General features: G+C 38.4%; 1 protein-coding gene across 1 annotated transcript in view; it reads right to left on the reverse strand.

Annotated features, from left to right (window-relative positions):
• The window catches only part of SLC9A9 (solute carrier family 9 member A9), a 366,051-nt gene that overhangs the window by 206,901 nt on the left and 139,166 nt on the right, over nucleotides 1-19,984 (reverse strand). Inside the window, exon 9 of the mRNA XM_067465985.1 lies at nucleotides 12,193-12,281. Within this exon, the coding sequence (XP_067322086.1) occupies nucleotides 12,193-12,281 (89 nt within the window). The remainder of the gene's footprint in view (nucleotides 1-12,192; nucleotides 12,282-19,984) is intronic.

Genomic DNA, 19,984 nt, shown 5'->3' on the forward strand with positions numbered 1-19,984 from the left:
ACTGCAGACATCTGTCAGCCAGCTGTAGTAGAGTGTGAACCATCACCTTAACAAACTAAAGAATGCTATTAATATTTAAAGGCATTTTTGAATGTTTAAACAGATTGTCAAAATTTTTATGAAGCCATTTAGAAAATGGTTTTGCAGCTGACATTCTGTTTCTTAAGATTGTTATCATGCAAAATGATGTTTCTTTTCAGAAAGAAATGCCAATGCAAATGAAGCAAGCGCAAGCATCAATGTGCAGAAAACACAATTTCTGAGCTGGGTCTGCTGGTAATAACACATGTGCAGCAATTTTTTCTGATTCCTGCATTGAGAAAAACTAAGTACCATTTTCTCAAGTGCAGATCTGAGGCTTAACTGTTAAAGATTGAGAACACTGTTATAAATTGTATTTTAAGAGGTATAGCAGTTCTGAAAATGTGAATTGTGGCAGAAGAGATGCCTTATGCATGGATTTAATATTAATATTAAATTGTTTTCAGTATCCATGGACAAGACATAGGAACAGCAGACTACTTTGTGCAAGGAAGGAATTTATCTGATACCCATTCTGATAGTGTAGGGATGGAAAAATCTGGCAAATCTGCTTTTCCCCCACATTCATTTTTTTTTTTACAAAAGTAACCATTTTGGTAAATCATTCAAAAATAAATAGAATCCCATTATGCACCATTATGCAAAATTTGGGAGGTAATGTATTATCAGCATGGAGGTACTATATTGCACCTGCCTTTAAGCTTTTTAAGCTTAGGCGCTCCTCAGAAAAAAAGGTCTGGCAGTGGCAACCTTTAATCCAGCATTAACCCAAACTTTATTAGTTAAGCATTGAAAGTCTTAGTCTTAATAGAGTGAATTTTTCAGCTCTGTTTTATTTCATGTTCATTATTTTAAGCCCTCATAGTCTTTCTGTTCTCAATATGAAGAAATTTGCAAGTTTTGGTTAATTCCTATATGATCAAAAAGGAATGAAATTCTTATCCTTCCCTACCAAAGAGGATTGTGTTTATATCATGGCACACAAAGTAGCTCTGGGCCGGAAAGACTTAGAGATTCATTGTGTAGTTCATGCATGATACTGAGAAATTGCTATGGAATCATTCCATGGAAAGTCAAGCAATTCCTTTTAGTTAATACTCCTAAATTTTTTCAATATGAAAGGTTGTGTGTATCTTTTATAGTTTTTGTACAACATTCTGGTAATCCATGGAGTTTTCTTAAGATTTCTTGGCACGTCTGTTCAGACAATTTGGCACCCTTCCAGATGTGTTCTCCTTCCAAACAAATTCATAAAATAATTCAAAAAGCTTATGTGACTGCAAATCTCCTTGCAGCTGCATTTGTGGTGTTTGTGATGATTGTGGAGTCATTCAAATCTAGTCTTTGGGGCTGTGGAGATTACTGAGTGGGGCTCTTTGACGTTTGGAAAGATGGGCTCAGCTGAAAAACCACCTGACTCCAGGTCAGATTTTACTCTGTGTTGGAAAGTGGGGTCTAATGAGGCTAACTACCAGCTGCATCATTTTTGTTTCACCCAAATCAGCCCAGAGGTCTCTGAGAAAACTTGGAGCACTTAGCATTAAGGGCAATCAGCACCCAAATTGAGAAGGCTGCCTCTGCCTCCTGTTAGTCATAATGTTAGCCTGCAGTGGTTGCTTGCTTTCAGGCTATAGTTAATTGCTTAATTCTGGGTCAGAGAAAGAAGCTGTTCTGACTGGAGGCAAAGTAGTGGGAGAATTCATGAAATATCATATATTCTCAAGTATAAGCCAAGGCATCTTATTTTACCACAGAAAACTGGAAAAACGTATTGACTCGAGTTCAAGCCGATGGTGGGAAATGCAGCAGCTACTGGTAAATTTCAAAATAAAAATGGATGCCAATAAAATTACATTGATTGAGGCATCAGGAGGTCAAATGTTTTGAATATTTTCATAAAACTATAATTTAAGATAAGACTGTCCAACTCTGATTAAATAATTATTTTAACCTTCTTCAATGCAAATACTTATCTTTCCAATAATCACCGTATTTTATTTTAACTATACATTTTGTGGAAAATGCTGTGTGTTTATGAATAAGGAAAAGTGGGAAAGACTGGTGCCAAGAGAGGAGGAGAGGAAGAAGACTTGGGTTGCTATGCAGAGAAGTGAGAGCCCTGGCAGGAAGGCGTATAAGCCAAAGGGGGCTTTTTCAGCCTAAAAAAAAATATGCTGAAAAACTAGGCTTATAGTCGAGTATGTAAAGAAAATCTACACTACACAATTCTAATGCTTTTTCCTTGGAAAAGGACTTCAGTGACTGAACTAGGATCATATATTGTTCAGGCATCACTGACTCGCCTTGAATCCATCCACATGCAAGCAGAAGAATGCCCAGCCTCCTTCCATTGTGGCTTTACTTATATCAAAAATGCAAAATTGAAGTTTCTTATTCATTTAAACTGGAGTAGGGAAAGTGCAAGCAAAATGCTACAAGTGGCCCATGGAACCTCAATTTTGTGGCTCTCAAGATTCACAGGAAATCCTTGATGCTTCTGGACCTATTTTTTTTTAAAAGCCTGAGTTTTGGGCAAAATGCATCCCAGCTCCCTTAAATGGACCTAAAAAATTGGTGGTTTGCATCATCATTCCCTCACTACTACTCACAACTCCTCAAATCCTGAAAAAATTATATACGTCTGCTATTTTCCTCTTAGAAATTCTTAGAAGTAACATGGTGTTATGTCCAATTACACCAAGAACAATGTCTCTGTTCACAGAGCACTGTAAAGGTACAAGAAATGATTCCCCATCTCATCCACAGTAACACGCCCTAATGCAAGAAGTCCTCAGCAGGACAAGACCTGTATCCTTGTTTGTTTTTGTTTCGGTCATACCTATGCTTTTGGATAAAAAGGTTTAAAATCTGAACAATGTGATAAACCTCTAGATGTGCAACTTACAGAGTTTTCAACTGTGTGAATTTCTGTGTCGTCAGTAGGTGCTATTGAGTAAATCTAGTTAAAAAATGATAGAATAAACTTATCATATATCCTTAATACACAGGGCATGGAAGGCAGCTTCATTGGGGCCTTAAAACTTGGACACAGGGATAGCTGGCACATTCACACTTCAGGCATATTAAGATAGTGTTACATTAAGCCACATGCTTAGGGAGTGGACAGGGCAAAGGTATTGATTGATTGATTGATTTCTACCGTATATGTTCTACCGTAAATGTTCTACTGTATACCATGCAGCTGTGGACAAGTCTACATAGGGACCACCAAACGCAGCGCCCAAACATGAATCAAGGAACATGAAAGGCACTGCAGACTACTTCAACCAGAGAAATCAGCCATAGCAGAGCACCTGATGAACCAACCTGGACACAACATATTATTTGAGAACACAGAAATGTTGGACCACTCCAACAATCACCATGTCAGACTACACAGAGAAGCCATTGAAATCCACAAGTATGTGGACAATTTCAACAGAAAGGAGGAAACCATGAAAATGAACAAAATCTGGCTACCAGTATTAAAAAACTCTAAAATTAGAACAGCACAACAACAGAGAGGAAACAAACAAGGACATCTAATCATCTCTCAACAAAAGATTGCTCCAGGCACTGCCAGGCAATCAAATGCTAATCAAGGTAGTCAGTTGAAACATTCACACCTAGGTCCAACAGACAAGAGTCCTTTGTCCCACCCTGGTCATTCCACAGATATATAAACCCTTTTTCCTAGTTCCAACAGACCTCACTACCTCTGAGGATGCTTGCCATAGATGCAGGTGAAACGTCAGGAGAAAATGCCTCTAGAACATGGCCATATAGCCCAAAAAAACCTACAACAACCCGATTGATTGATTGATTACATTTCTATCCTGCCTTTCTCAACCCCGGAAGGCACTCAAGACGGCTTTACACATAAGCAACTTTTCAATGCCTTAAACAATATACAATTAAAATAGACATTTCAAAATAGAATTGTAAAACACATTAAGACATATAAGAACATTTAAAACAATAATACATAGCGCTGAGGAGAGCACTGTCCAAATTTCTGCAGCTTTTCATTGAGAAATTGTGAAGTTGGTATAAATAAACGTTCTTTTCTTTTGTCAAATCTCTGGAGTCTATTCTTTTGAATCCTTCAAGGATGGTGGCTCAACATACTGGGAGAGTTCAAAAGAGATTTCCAGTAAAATTCTTATATCACTGCTTTCAGACATTTTATTTTCTTCAGCCAAATGTGACAGAAGAACATAGGACGTTGACTTCTGCCAGGTCAGATTATTTGTGTCTCTGTCTCTGCCACTGTCTGCTATTTGAATATCTTCAGAGTGTCAAGCAAAGTACTTTTCCATCGGCTGGTATCTGACTGCGTTAACAAGAAATGAATACCTGTAACATTGTTGCTGCAGTCTTCACAACTGGTTCACTAGGTAGGCAAACAATCGGTATTATCAGATATGAGACTTCAGTTGGAATCTTGTTTTAAAAATAGGAAGATGAAATTATATTTGCAATGTGATACTTTTCCCTTTAGGAACTTCCGGTGATGCAATGGGTTAAACACTTGTGTTGAATCTGGGGAGAGCTGGTTGAGCTCCCTCTGATGGCTCCAGCTCCCCATGTGGGGACTTGAGAGAAGCCTCCCACAAGGATGGTAAAACATCAAAACATCCAGACATCCCCCTGGGCAATGTCCTTGCAGACAGCCAATTCTCTCACACTAGAAGCTACTTGCAGTTTCTCAAGTTATCCCTGACATGAAAAAAAAACAAACACCAAAACTCTTCCCTTTCACTTTCTCCATATTCATCCTCCATTCTCCATTATGTTTGTATGCGCCTGCACAGAAGTTGTGAGATTCTTAAGAGTATTCTGCCAGTTCACATGCCTTAATCACAACACTATCATTCTAGCCCAAACCATAACACTGAATTGTAGCACTAGGCTTCTTTGGGCCCTTCCGCACTGCCATATAACCCAAAATATCAAGCCAGATAATCCACAATATCAACTTTGAACTGGATTATTTGAGTCCACACTGCCATATAATCCAGTTCAATGTGGATTTTATACAGCTGTGTGGAAGGGCCCTTTGACAGGGGATTCCAAGCACCTCACAAATCTGTAAATGTTGTTGTTATTTGTATCCCACTTTTTCTCTCTAAAAAAAGAGATCCAAAGAGTTCACAACAAAACCAATACAATGCAATTTAAAACTTAAAATATGCAAATATTAAAATAGAATACCAAAGGGTGGAGCCAGAATAAAGTTATATATGTGCATTTAGTCATATATTAGATCAAAAAAGAGTTGTGCAATTTGCTTCACTTTTCAGTTTCTCTCTTTCTCTCTCCCCCCCCCCCCCCAACCTGCATTTATTAGTTTAGTCCTCATGTGCACAGGTAGGACTGAATTAATGCAGTTATCAGTGAGGCTGGAATGGTGTCGTGGCATTTATACCTCAATGATGGTAAAATACTTCTGATTCCCCTCTCTACTTTGAATAGTGTTTGATTTCAATGATCCATGTCATATAGGCGGGTCTGAGACTGAATCATAAGAAAGTCATTCATATTCAGCAAACAGAGCAAAGATTTGGTAATATATTAACACATGAACATGTTAGTAAGATCGGGAAAACCTCGGGGAGTAGAGGAGGGAGTTAATGTAGCCTGGTGGGAGGACACATGCTTGGCATGCAAAAAGCTCCTGGTGTCTCCAGATAGTATAAAGAAAGAATCTCTCCTGGAGATTTGCTACTATAATCTGTGATAGCAATAGGGGGGTAATACAGATGAAAAGTCTGTAGTCAAGATAAGGTGTCTTATTGTGTTCTGAGTTTTGAGTATGAAATGCATTTCTCATTAAAAATTACAGTATGACTACTGCATACAGCAGGGGTCTTCAAACTTTTTAAGCAGAGGGCATGTTCACAGTACTACAGACTGTTAAGGGGCCAGACTATAGTATTAAAAAAAGCATGAAATAATTCCTATATACACTGCATATATCTTTTGTAGTGCAAAAACTTGGAAGAATACAATACTTAAAACTAAGAACGATTTAACTGACATAAACTTACCAGTATTTCAATGGGATGTGTGGGCCTGCTTTTTTTAGCTGATGGGATAGTCGAGTTAACTAGGACTGTTTTTGTTGTGTGCCTTCAAGTTGTTTCAGACTTAGGACAACCCTAAGTGTAAAGTTTAGGGCAGAGGGTGGGGTAAATGACCTTGGAGGGTCACATCCAACCCATGGGCCTTAGTTTGGGACCCCTGTAGTATCCCCAGTTTCATTTACCAATGTCCAACAAAACATCTTTGCTAGGCATTTTCTAGGTCATCCAGCATGACTGGTATTTTGGATCAGAAGCCCTTCATTTCAATAAGCTTCACCCTTACCCATGGCTTCATGCACAAAGCCAAGAAATGTATTACCCATAGATATAGTGGCTGTATGGGATTACAGAAAGATTGATGTGCTTTGTTTTCTTGAACTGTCAATAAGCAGCAGGAGGATGGGGACAAAAGGCCATATCCTCTTTTTTTGGTCATACTTCTATTTTTGTCTCCCCCCTTCCAGTGTTACCCTTTTCTTTCTCACACTGTCCCTTTGTACCCACACTTACCATTCACCAGGTTCCTGAGAAAGAAAGAGAAATTTTTTGACAAAGGGCTAGAGTGATCACTTGCAAATAACTTTTGAAATAAGGTCAAGGGCTGTTGGTTGTCCTTGTCTTAGGAACACCCCATGCCTTAATAGAGCCTTGAATGATGCATGAATCATGTCTATCTTACTCCTTCAAATATTATTGGTATTTGGAACAAATTGCATCATCCTTATTTCCTGTAGACTTGTAATGCAGATTTGTTAAGAACATTGTTCCATTTCACTGATTCATATATCAAATTGAATGTGGCCATTTGAGGGTGTTATTAATATCTAAGATCCCAACAAGAAGTCTGAAGACTAAGGGATCATAACTTGGCTCAGTGGTGGAAGCAGTCTTGGAAATTGTCCAGTTCTTCTGCTGATTTTTTCCCCAGATTTAAAATGTTTTCCACTTTGTTGAAAGTCAAGATGCAGTAGGAATCTAAGTACCAATAAATCCTGACATCTTGGTGATCTTTCCATTTGGGAAATGTGGATTAATTATCTATAAAGTGCATACCATATCTACTACTGCAGCAGGGGTTGATGGACCATGACCAGAAAGATGTTATTAAAAAGAATGAGGTCCTTTGTCACACTGAAACACAACCACTTGGCTGACCAGTGAAATGTCATACAGCTCTGCATAATGCCAGATTTTAAAGGATGGTTGTTCAGACATGCTTAGAAATAATCACTGCTTTATAGGTATCATATTTGTGTTTTAACACTACTTATCAGGATTCCAACCCATAGCTGCCTTTGAACAGCACTGATTTGAAAAATAGAACCCAGTGTGAGCCATTATTCCATCAATAAAAGGGATCTCTAGGAAGTTCAGTTGCATCTTTCAAAGACCCTTCCTTTCACCAAGTAGAAAGTAGAACGGAAGGCTGTTTGTGTCTGATTTAAAAACTTTCATTTTAGGTTTACACAATGGTTTGATCAATAAATATATTCAACCTATTAGCCAATAGATTAGATTAATTTACTCTTAACCACTATTAAGACATTGTCATTCACATTAAAAGCCTATTTAATTGAGCCTATGGTAGGCTTACTAGGAGGACATGGGTGCAAGTGTACCCTCATCTCATATTTCTGAGCAAATGATATAAAGAGGGCTTCTCTACCCCAACCCTATAACCCAAAGTAGACCAGACATCTCTCCTGGATGATCAAATGATGTCCAGGGACTTTTGGTTCTTAACACAGGGTAAACTGGACTGAACTGGTTTCATCCCGTGTTAAGCAAGGTCAAGTAATACTCCAAAATTTTGAGAAACTCCAGAACAGCCCCACACTTTGGGCAGTATGTGGACATCAGACAGGCTCCAGTGTGAACCAACCTCCAGTCCATATGGGTTCCGTTATCCTGCTTTTCCTGCACTCTGCAGCACAGGGAAAAGGGGACCGATTGAAGCTGAGTGGTCCTTTTTGCCATTGCAGGTGACTGGATTGCTCTAAAGATATCAGCAAAGCATCCAGGGAGAAGGGAGGAGATCAATTACGACAGCGAAAGTGCCTGTCAACAGCCAGGAACTGTCCAGCCACCTGCTGAGGTGACAGGGGAAACAGGAAAGATAAGGGTGACAGTCTAGCTGGGCCAAATCAGTTTTAGTCTGACAGGACCATCTAGACTTCATCACATCACTACTACAGGTTGGGGGAGGGAAGCATCTGAACATCTCTGCAGCAAATCCAGAACATTTATGACCTGGGCTAGCTCCAGATATTGCGGTAAACGTAAATGAGCCCTGAAACACACTGTATAACACATTGGCATCCTGACTAGTGGCCACTGATGGCCCTAGCCTTTAACCTCCTTCTCTGCTCTTGACTTTGCAGGCTCTTGAACTCTAGTACTCAAAAACTGAAGTGTATAGGAACATTCCCCTTAGTATGCATGCTACTCCCCTGTGTTTTTCACTTTCAGGCTTACCACCTCACAGCATGGGCCAAAGTGACTGTTTCTAAAGCTCTTTCCTATAAGCAATGAAGGGAAGACACATATAGATCTCAGGGCACATTGTCTTTTTCTCTCTCTCAGCATGAAATAACCAAATCAGGTCAGCTTGTTCTGAGTTGTCCAGAGCACTACTTCATTATTACCCTGTTGCAAGGATAGACCCAGGTCAGCACTCTAATTGAAACAACTTCAATATATTTAGCAGTTTGTGCTATTATCTTCCTGGAGTTTTCAATGACAGTCTGAAGGAAAGAACAACTTGACCCACTTCTCTGGTGATGATGCACCTAGAAGAACTGCACTATAGCTTTTTATACACGTCTACCTAAAAGGAAGCCCTGCTAATTTCAGTAGAGTTTATTGCCAAGTAAAAGAGTTCAGGGTTACATCACTGGAGATCTCAGAAGAGCTCAGATATTAATCAAGATTCTTTTTCATTCTAACCAAGATAGTTATTATTTTAAACTTTATGTGATAAGATGCCTCTGTTCTTGGGGCTATCCTTCTGGAAGCTAGCCTGAAATTCTCAAAAGAAAATCATGACATCTAGAGACCATATTAATGCTATTTTGATGCAGGTTTCAAAGTCTTAAAGAAATTATCACACATAAAATGGTTCTGAAGACAAAAATAATACTTCCCCCTTAGCATCTTTTGTGGGTTTTTTAAAATTAAATTATCTTAAATTAAAATGAATGATGTCATTATAAGATTTCCAATTTGTATTTTCAGAAAACCTCAGAAACAAACAAAAGCAATACATGTCACCCTCCACATGTATTACTTCGAGATCACCATGATCAAAACATTGAGGCAAATATTGCATAAAAACAGTATAAACAAATCCAAAACCCCTTGCGGACTTGGTAAATACTGTATATATATTCATGATTATAACATGGCCTCTCCTGGCCTTGCTCTTTCTAGACACACAAGGTCCTCAATCCAACATTTTCTTAAAGTAGCATAAATACCCTCACAAGTACCTATGCTTTACTGAGCCATATACCCTCCCATCTTACTATTGTTGTTAGTTTGTTGTAGTTCTTCAAATCCAGTGCCAGTCTCCTGATGTCACCCAATTCCCCTATTTCTTAAAAATGTATCATGCTCTCCAGGTAATTTTTGCGTGAAAATGAACAGAACCCCCTTATGCAAAAAGGATAACATCACTTCCAGCTTTCATTTTGATACATATCTAAAATATTGTCTCTGTATCTCTCCCTGATAAATGGAGTTGCCCACCCCAATTTACCTTAAATAAGAGAACCTACAAAGGCCTGGTGATTCCAACACTCTGCTCATGTCATCAGTTTCTTCAGGAACAAAAAAAAACTGTCAATGTTATATTGTTATTTGTCTATAAATCTACTCACTTATGAAACCTAACTGCTCCCCCACTTTCTGAACCTACTAATGAATTCAAACTTTCCGAATCTTATAACACATGTAGCTGGAGGCATTTCAGTGCTTGTGTGATGTTGCCAATTTATTGCACAGTATAGTATATTTAATAGTCACAACAGAAATGTTTATCTCAATAGTTGGAAGAACCCCCGACTGTGTTTCCTGTAGCAACAGCAAATGTGTACTACTAATGAGGGTATATGTGGAGATCCCACCAACCATTCTATGCTGTTCTGTTTCTTTTCCATAAGGCTGCTTCACCCTGTGCTCTACATATCTCCACCTTTTAATTAAACATGGACAATTTCTAAAATTAATGTCGTCTTTTCAGCATTCAACAACTTTCCGTTCCATCTGTTCATTTGCATCCTCCTGAACTTGATTTCCAGATTCTCAATTAAACAAGTTAGTGAAATATGGTTCAAACAGAGATCTTGCTGCAATGTTCAAATGTTATAGCCAAAGGAGACAACCCAAATGTACCAAGAACATTTCCCAAGGTAGTTAGTTTTCTTCCACCAATTGGCCTGAACACAAAGGGGATGGACACCATTATTCAAGAAGGATATTGACAAGCTGGAACGTGACCAGAGAAGGGTGACCGAAATGATTAAAGGTTTGGAAGTCAAGCCCTATGGAGGGCACTTTAGGGAGCTGAGTATGTTTAGCTTGGAGAAAGGAAGGCTGAGAGGGGACATGATAGCCATGTTTAAATATTTGAAAGGAAGTCACATTAAGGAAGAGACAAACTTATTTTATGCTGCTCTAAAGAATAGGTTAAGGAGAAATGGATTCAAACTGCAGGAAAAGAGATTCCATCTAAATATTAGGAAAATTTTTTCCTGCTGTTAAGAGCTGTTGAACAGTGGAATATTCTGCCTCAGAATATGGTGGAGTCTCCTTCTCTGGAGGGTTTTAAGCAGAGGCTCTAAAGACTCTGTCAGGGGGCTGGACTGGATGCCCCTTGTGTTCTCTTCCAACTCTATGACCCTATGAGTCTATGACTCTTGTACACAGACTACCTTTGCCTTATTTATTTATTTGCGATATTTATATACCACCCTTCTCAACCCCAAAGGGGACTCAGAGCGGTTAACAGCATTGGCAACAATTCAATGCCATTTATAAAAACATATACAAGTAAAACATCTGTTTGTGCATTCAGCTGGTCTCCAGTTACATACGAAGTGAAGTAGGCATGGGTGGTAATGTTATGAGAACATTTGCCTGTTTCCATCTTGTTCTCTCACTTCCATGCATTCTGGATGGTAACACCTTTCTGAAGCTGTTCTTATCTGTCAATGAGATGCTGGAGCTAGGACTGTAACAGTGGCCCAAGAATGGCTACAGAAAGTACCTTGGGGTGGTACAATCAGGTTAGGACTTGTGGGTTGGATGTCCGGGGCCTCCCTTAAGAGAATGGGCATGATAGTCCCAAACACACTTGAGGGTGCTTACGACATTTCTAAAATAAACAGAAGTAAAATAATAAGTATGATAGTTAAAGGGCGTCTTTACCTTCTGAAGAGCCCCCAAACAATAAAATACTTAAAATTACCTGACTACACTATCCTCACCTGTCAACAAAGCAGACTAACTGATAAATCAGGATCCAAACATCCACAGAGGTAAGCTTTGTGAAACCAAAGGGACTTCAGTTTTTGTTTGATAAGCAAAACCCTGTTTCTATGGAGGAAGTTTCAAAAACAGCTAGTGATAAACCTCAGTAAGGCAAAGGGGAAAAAAGTGTCAGTTGCTCAAATGTGAAAAGAGGTCAGCCGCTCAGATGAAGATGAATAAGATCTTGAACAAAGCAAGCCAAACCTAGCGAAGCATCCCAGCCCTACTCAGTAAAGAGGACCACAAAATGTTACCAGCTCTGCATATTTCATCATCCTGATTAACATTGGATTGTGACCCCTAAGGAGAAAGAGATCTCTTTCAAGTTTTGCTTAGCAGAAGGATTGTTACTGTTTTCCTGGCAAAGTCAGCAAGAGTAAGCTTCTCCCTTAATGAAGATATAAGGTTTATTCTTGGCATCAATGAAATCCCTTCCAGCGATAGTGTCAGGACTGCTATATGCTCATTATGCCAGCAGAAGGTACGAAGTAAGCAAGGATTTTGGGAAGAGGGGGAGGGAGATTTCATACGTTACCTGTTTAGTTCTCATTTTGGAGTCTGCTGACAGATTGTTGTATGTATAATGAGCCTGTGTGACTCCGCAAAAAAGGACTGCCACTATTCCTGAAATACAAAGGAGGTAAAATGCCATCAGTGGCTTGTGTTTTTCTCCCCTGGTATATGTTCAAAGGAATAGTGTGTGAGGGGACTATCTAGCCTGAAAATTAATCAAACTGCACTAAATGCTCTTTAAAAAAAAAAAGATGGAATAAATGTGCTATAATATCTTTCAAATAAGCCTCAATGTATCCTCAATCAACATAATAGCAGATTAAGAATCTTCCCTGTTTCACAGTACCAGGGGTTTAATCTATGCATATATCTTTGTTGTTTGAAGTAAATCCTAAATGATATGCAATGTGAAACAAGATAGTATAATTTAGTGATACCAAGTAAGCATGCATAGAACTGGAACCCTATCTGCTTCGTGTAACACAAATGTTTGTAAACTACCTTAAAACCCAAACTGGGATTTAAGGCAGCTATCAATAACTTGAAAAGATCAAGCTAAAACATTAATTTGCAATAGTAAAAAGAAATTAAACGACAGTATTATTTTAAAGATGTGTTCAAAAATAAAAACACTTAAAAAATAGTTAAAATATAATGACTAATAAAGATATGAAAAAACAATGTTACCTTTCACTATACTACTGCACTATAATTAAAATTCAATGCACCATCATTACTTCCAGGAAAAAAGCACTGAGGGACTAACTGGACTTTCTGTAGAAAGGAGTTTCAGAGCCTGGCAACAATCTAGGCCTCATCTACACTGGCATTATAATGCAGATTGGACTGCATTATATGGTCATATAATCCAGTTCAATGTAGTTAAACTGCAATATAAGAGTCTGCACTAATCATTATAATACCAGAGTAGATTAGGCCAAGTGATAAAAATGACCCAATGGGAAAAGACATGGGAGAGAAGAATGAAATACATTGCATGTCAAAACCTAAAAGAAAATGTTTATAAAATGCACCTGCAATGGTATTTCCCTCCAGAGAGACTAGCCAAGATGTATAATTGCACCGACAAATGTTGGAAATGTGGGAAAGAAAAAGGGACATTTTGCCACACATGGTGGACTTGCAACAAAGTATACAACTACTGGAAACAGATTCCTGTATATCTTGAAAAGATGTTAAACACAAATTGCAAAATGACAAACCATAAATGTATCTTTTGAACATGGCTGATGAAAAACTAGAAAGGAAATTCAGATTTTTTTTTGCTTTACATGATAGTGGCAGCTCAAATAGTATATGCTAGATGTTGGAAAACCTCAGAGATACCTCCCTTAGAAGAATGGGAAAAATACATTACAGATTTGCTGATAATGGATAAAATAACTGTACTATTAAGAGGAGAACTATGTTAATGAATGGTAACCAATGATTCAATATCTCAATGTAAAATTAAACTAAAAATGTATATAAGGGATAAGACTGTAGACAAGGAGGAAGCAGATATTAAGTTAGAGCCTATGATACTTTTATATGTACTATTTAAATAGAAGACTGTGACTCCTTAAAGAAAATATATCATCTGAGAAATGATTATGGAACACTAATAGCTCAAAACTGTACTGTATGCAACAAATGCTTACAAATGTATGTCTATTTGAATAAATAAATGTTAAAAAATTACCAGTGTAGATGAAGTCCTAGAGGAGACTAATCACTGAGTCCTCATCAACCACACCTACATGGCTGGTGGTACTGAGAGGAAGCCCTCTCTCGAAGATCTTAACATTTGCACTGGCTAATGTAAGGAGATGCCGTCTTTTAGATAAATTGAACCTATGCCATGTATTTATTTATTTATTTAAAAGTTTTGTATACCAACCTTCTCACCTCTCTTGAGGGACTCAGACCGGTTTCCAACCATAATATCACATACAATCAATAAAACATCACAATACATATTACAGTAAAACATTAAAACAGCAATTACAATCAATAACTATAATGGTCAGTCGTGACATTAAAATCGTTGCTCATCATCCTCCATCCATATCTCAGGGTGTTGGCTCACTCGTCAAATGCCTGTCTCTATAACCAAGTCTTCACCTGTTTCCTAAATGTCAGGATAGAAGGGGCGGTTCTGATCTCCAGTGGGAGAGAGTTCCAGAGTCGAGGGGCCACCACCGATAAGGCCCTGTCCCTCGTTCCCACCAGACGCGCTTGCGAGGCCGGTGGGACTGAGAGCAGGGCCTCTCCAGACGATCTTAATAATCTTGATGGTTCATAGGGGAGAATACGTTCGGAGAGGTAAACAGGGCCGGAGTCGTTTAGGGCTTTATAGGTTAACATCAGCACTTTGAATTGTGCTCGGAAGCTAATTGGCAGCCAGTGGAGCTGGTGTAACAGCGGAGTGGTGTGCTCCCTGTACCCAGCACCCGTTAGTAGTCTGACTGACGAGCGTTGGACTAGCTGCAGCTTCCGGGCAGTCTTCAGAGGCAACCCCACGTAGAGAACGTTGCAGTAGTCTAAACGGGATGTAACAAAAGCTCTACATTTGTGGAATGTAGAGCTTGAAACATCAAAACTAGCACTTTGAATTCTGCTGGGGAAAAAATGACCAGTAGCCAATAGAGGTGTTTCAAGAGAGATGTCACATGATCCCTGTAACTAGTCATAGTCAACAGCCTGGTTGAAGCACTTTGGACCTACTGGGGTTTCTGAACAGTTTCCAGAGTCAGCCCCATCTAGAATGTGTTACAGTAGCCCAAACATGCCCAAGTCCAGGAGTATACTAAAAGTGTGAATCTGACATTTCAGGGAGTGTAATTCAATTGCAATTATATCAGACAAAAATATATCTAAATGGGCATCATTTTACTCAATTGTAAATGGAATGTAGAACTATTTGAATGCCAATAAAGATTATTATTGCTAGAACCTCTGCAGCATTGGTTTTGTGGCTATTGTTATAGGTGGTTGTACCCAAAACACACAAACAGTCTATTACTTCTATCCATAAAGAGATGAATGTCCTGTTTTTAGGGAAAGATGTATCAGGGTATCTGAATATGGAAAGCATAACGCTCATGTAGCAGTTAATTAGAAACAAACCCCATATTAGCAATAATTCATGAATAGAAAGGTTTACAGTTCGTTCTTTACATCTGCAGTTCGGCTTTTGCTGATTTGATAATTCACAGATTTGATTAAAATGTTCCACTGGATGCTGAGCATAGAATCATGCTAGAGGACCTAGAAATTCCTACAATGGATCTCTCAAATAAAAAAAAAGAATAGCATATTTTTATTAGTGTTTTTTCACATTTAAGGGGATTATTTGGCCCTAACCTCAGCAAATGTGGGGAGCTGATTGTAACTGAAACTATGTGACTGTCCAGTGTTACAAAAAATAGGCCCAAACCTGTGGACTCCATGAAGGTTCTTTTACATAAACTGGACAGTACTGCTCCCATTTCTTTTTTAGAACTTTGGAATTTTGTTAGAAGCTTCACAAACGTACCAAGATCCTTTTGCATTCTAATTAGAAGTTGTTTTTCTAGGCAAATTGACAGTATATTAACCCTTCTTCAGTATGTGTGAATTATAAACTGAACTGTGTATTATTTTTAAGGGGAAACTTATTAGTGGAAATATTCTGTTTCTTCCTAACATCATTCAGCTTTCATTTTAAACCACCATCACCTATATGGCATGTGTCAAAGAAAAATTATTCACTGGTTCCTTTCTCATTAAATGCTAGTGAAGCCTTCAGCATCTGGAGCTAAAAATAACAATCCCTTCACTGGGAACAATTTCTCACTAAATGAGCGTTCATTTTCAAGGAAACCTGGAAAAGTTTAAATGTGAAATGGTATTGAATTGATTCTTCTAATGTGTAAAGATCACTTTTGCAACTATTATAAAAATTAGTCCTTGTTCTTAATTAGGTGTTCAACACCTTCCTGCACCCAATTTCCAAGGCTGGAGGCTGACATCGATTATCACATTCAGCAACAGCAGCAGAAGCAAAAGCCCTATGTTGACCATAACCAGCTATGAATCATCAGCAACAATCCATGAGATTTTTTTTTTTAAAAAAAATACTCTCTGGCATATAGTGAAAATTGGCTCTTAGCAAGCTGTGAATATATAAATATGAGATTCTCTCTTTCTCTTTCCTCTTTATCTAGATTTCTACATTAAATGAATGCTTGCCTCCTGATTCTAGAGTTAGGGGGAAAGGGGTCAGTAGAACAACATTTGTGATATGTTTTACAACAGTTCTCCTCTGTTGAAGCTATGCATTTGTTTATGAACAATTTTGAATATTTCAAAAATAAATCAACTTCTCTTTTGCTAGTAGGTAGCAAGGAGTTCTTTATCTGCAGTGATTCTGCCAGATCTTTGTTTTTCTATGATATGTTTGGAATTTGTGGAAGGGCAACTCCACCTGATTCTTGTTTTCCCCTTCTGTCCCTTCTCTTGAACCACTGCTATTTAGAGGAGTCCCCAGATCCTCTTGGAAAACTTTTCAATGAATTCAAAGGGTGACACCTGGAAGTCAAAGTCCTCTTATGTCATTGCTTTGAGTAAGGCTAGTCATTTATTCAGAATATATTCTATTAAAGTAGCCAAAAAGTCAGCAGTGATAATGTCTTTGTGAATCGTAACAAGTAAAATAATCAGGGTTGTTGTCATCATATGTCAAAGTGATGTAATGACCTGAAGAAACAGAAGCATTAACCTTTCCTCCTGAAGTTTTTAGTTGTACCACTTTGTTGGAGGTCAAAGCTTGTGCATGCCACATAAGCTATCTTGCTGATCCCCAAACTAGCTCGCTGCCTTCAGATGTGATCGACTCTACTATTCCACCATCCATGGTGAAGTAAGTATCAACTGCCATATTATGACCTTCTAAGTGGGAACTGGAAAGGGGGTGCCATCTTGTTCTTTATTTCATACACAAAAAAAGTATTTTGGCAACCTAGTTCTAACTTTTGATTATCTTTAGACCTTTAAGTTTTGCCATTTAAATGATGTGACCTAAAGTTTGGCTACACTTGCAACCCCCCCACCCCAACCAAAAAACAAAAACAAAACCCCAGCCACTTTGAATTAAAGGCTCTCTGTCCCCACAATACACAATGACTTCCAGTGTGTATTATGAGGGTTTTGGTTTTAAGCCAACTTGCTCTCCCCTCCTTTGGGCAAAGTCAGGGGATAGTACAGAATTGCTGGAAACCCCAGAGTATATCACAGCTTTGGGGCAGTGTGAACAGTGGGCACAGATCTGATTCAGCCTGATCCACTGTCCTGACTGGACACCAGCATGCCTATGTCACCACCACCATCACTATCACTCCTACCCAGCCATGGGGCTCCACCTGAGCTTTTGGCCATTGCTAATGTCAGAATGGAGTGCCTATGTGATGATCAGGCATCCCATTCTGATATCAACAGAGGTGCCTGTTGCATCCAAGAACCTGGATGGAACTCCATGTCCAGCTAGCAGTAGTGGTAACATAGGGATGGAGAGTTGTGAGTTTCCTCAGTGGAGTGGATACACTCCTGGGCCATCTGAACAATGGCATCAGATTTGGTGTAAACTTGGTACTGAATCGGGGACTGTTCCACAGCACATATATACCAGGCTAAACTACCCAATGTAGGTAGTCCCTTAGTCTGATTTTTGCTTCTAGCTACACAAACCATGCTATACAAGTCAGCAGAAAACAACAATTGTTTAGGCTCAGATGATTGCATACTTTTAGATGAATGAGCTGTGTTGAAAATGAATGATTAAACAAAAACATTAACATAAAATATATTTTCCAGGATTTTAGATTGATTTCTGATGGGTAAGAAGAATCCACTTAAAATAAACCTGAATTAGTGCTTCTGGGCAGCTTGTCTCAAATCAAAAACCAGGATGACACTATCTCCAAGGAACATTTTAATTGGAATGTCCCGCACAACTGGATGTCAGAGTGTAGCTTTGAGGCTTTTGTCAACTGCATTGCTTCAATGCAAACTGGAAAACTTGACAGTACTCACAGGCTTTCATTGCAGAGCCCCAGTTTTTTTGTCAGGCTGACAGGAAGCGTCAGAAAACTGGCTGAGTTAAACATTTAGGGCACTCGTCCAGAGACATGACACTTTGCAATGACATCTGAGCAGGGAAATTGCACCCTGTTCTAAATACAACTCAGATTATTTTTTAGTTATATTTGCCAGGTTGTTGTCATTCCAAGAGAACTGCTGGAATTCAACAGGGCTCAAATTCACCCACTATAATAACTGTAGAGCTGAAGGGCTTATTTTTTGTTCTAGACTCCCCATAGGGGGTTGAGTTATAAATACCATTATTTTTCCCCAGAAGCAATCTAGAGAAGAAATATAGTGATACAGAACTCTGTGAAATAATACAAAAAGTAAATTTGAGCTGAAAGTTCTCAATATATTTTTATTTTCATTTGAAATGTTAGGATAATGAATAACATAAATTTTAATTTATCAAGATACCCTATTTGGGATGATCAATAGGATGTAGCTTCCCTTTATTTCTCCCCAAAATATGCCAGAGGAAGAATAAAAAGGTTTGTTTTTTTTTACTTTTTATTGACTGCAAACATTACAACATAAAAAATCTAACTGGCTGACTGACATCCATAACATGAAAGTCCTAAATCTGATATTTAAACAGTCAGTTTGTGAACACAGCGAAACGTATGCTGCTATTACTAAGAGCCAACATGATTTTTTTTCAAAAGCAAGACATATCAGAGTTATCTAACCATTTCTCTCTCTTTCTTTTGGTAGAGCTACATATCTAGACTTCTCTAGACCAGATGGACACATGTAACATGTTGACACCAGAGGCAAGCCTAGGTCCTATGGTCTCTTACTATGCGTATCGTATCCCATTAAGACCCTCACTTAAAATCTTAAGCAAGTCAAAGCAGCCCATCTCTAGGCTTTATTCAGATGCAGAAACAGCCTTATGTCACCTTGGTGAATGCATTTTCCTGGGAATCAGAAAGAGAGAATTGGTCCATATTGGTTGTGTTGGACACCCTGGTGAGTTATTGGCAGTAATAATTGTATAGGGCTTGTTTTACAGTGATTGCAGTTCTTTTGACAGAATATTCCCAGATATGACAGTGGGGAACTGATATTCAGCGTACTGGCCATTAGTCTCTAGGACCCCACAGACTCAGTCCCATTCTTTTTGCTTTTTAACAACAACATGGAGCCACTGGAGGAGGTTTTCTGGAGTGAGTGTTACCTCCATTGTCTTGTGGAGCCTGATGGTCTAAGAAATGCTGAATAAATAAATGTGTTGAATGAAGAAATAAATAAATTAGGATTCATTATTTTAACTGGTCATATGGAAAAATTAACAGAACTCATATAATACTAGTAATAATTACTGGTGGAAATGGTAGTACTCCCTTGCCACTAAAGCAGTGTGTAAATACTTCCCTAGCTACAATGTTTTGCTATTAAAAATGACTGAATGAGAAAATACATTTCTAGTGACAGACTTAGAAAGCCCAGATTTATTTTACTTGTCATTTCCCGATGGGGACAGAACAATTTCCTTTCAAATGAGTTCAGCAATTTATAAGCAAGAACTTTATTTCTTTCTAATGTCCTGTTTTTTTAAACATCATGTATAACTGAATCTGGACTGTGCTTTTCACTTAGATCTTGGCCTCTAAAAATAGCTTACTACATTTCCTATATAACTTTAAAATCCATCTGTGCACAGTTCCACCCTAAAAATTTGTGCTATG

Source organism: Anolis sagrei, chromosome 3 (genome assembly GCF_037176765.1).
Source record: "Anolis sagrei isolate rAnoSag1 chromosome 3, rAnoSag1.mat, whole genome shotgun sequence".
Classification (NCBI taxonomy): Eukaryota; Metazoa; Chordata; class Lepidosauria; order Squamata; family Dactyloidae; genus Anolis; species Anolis sagrei.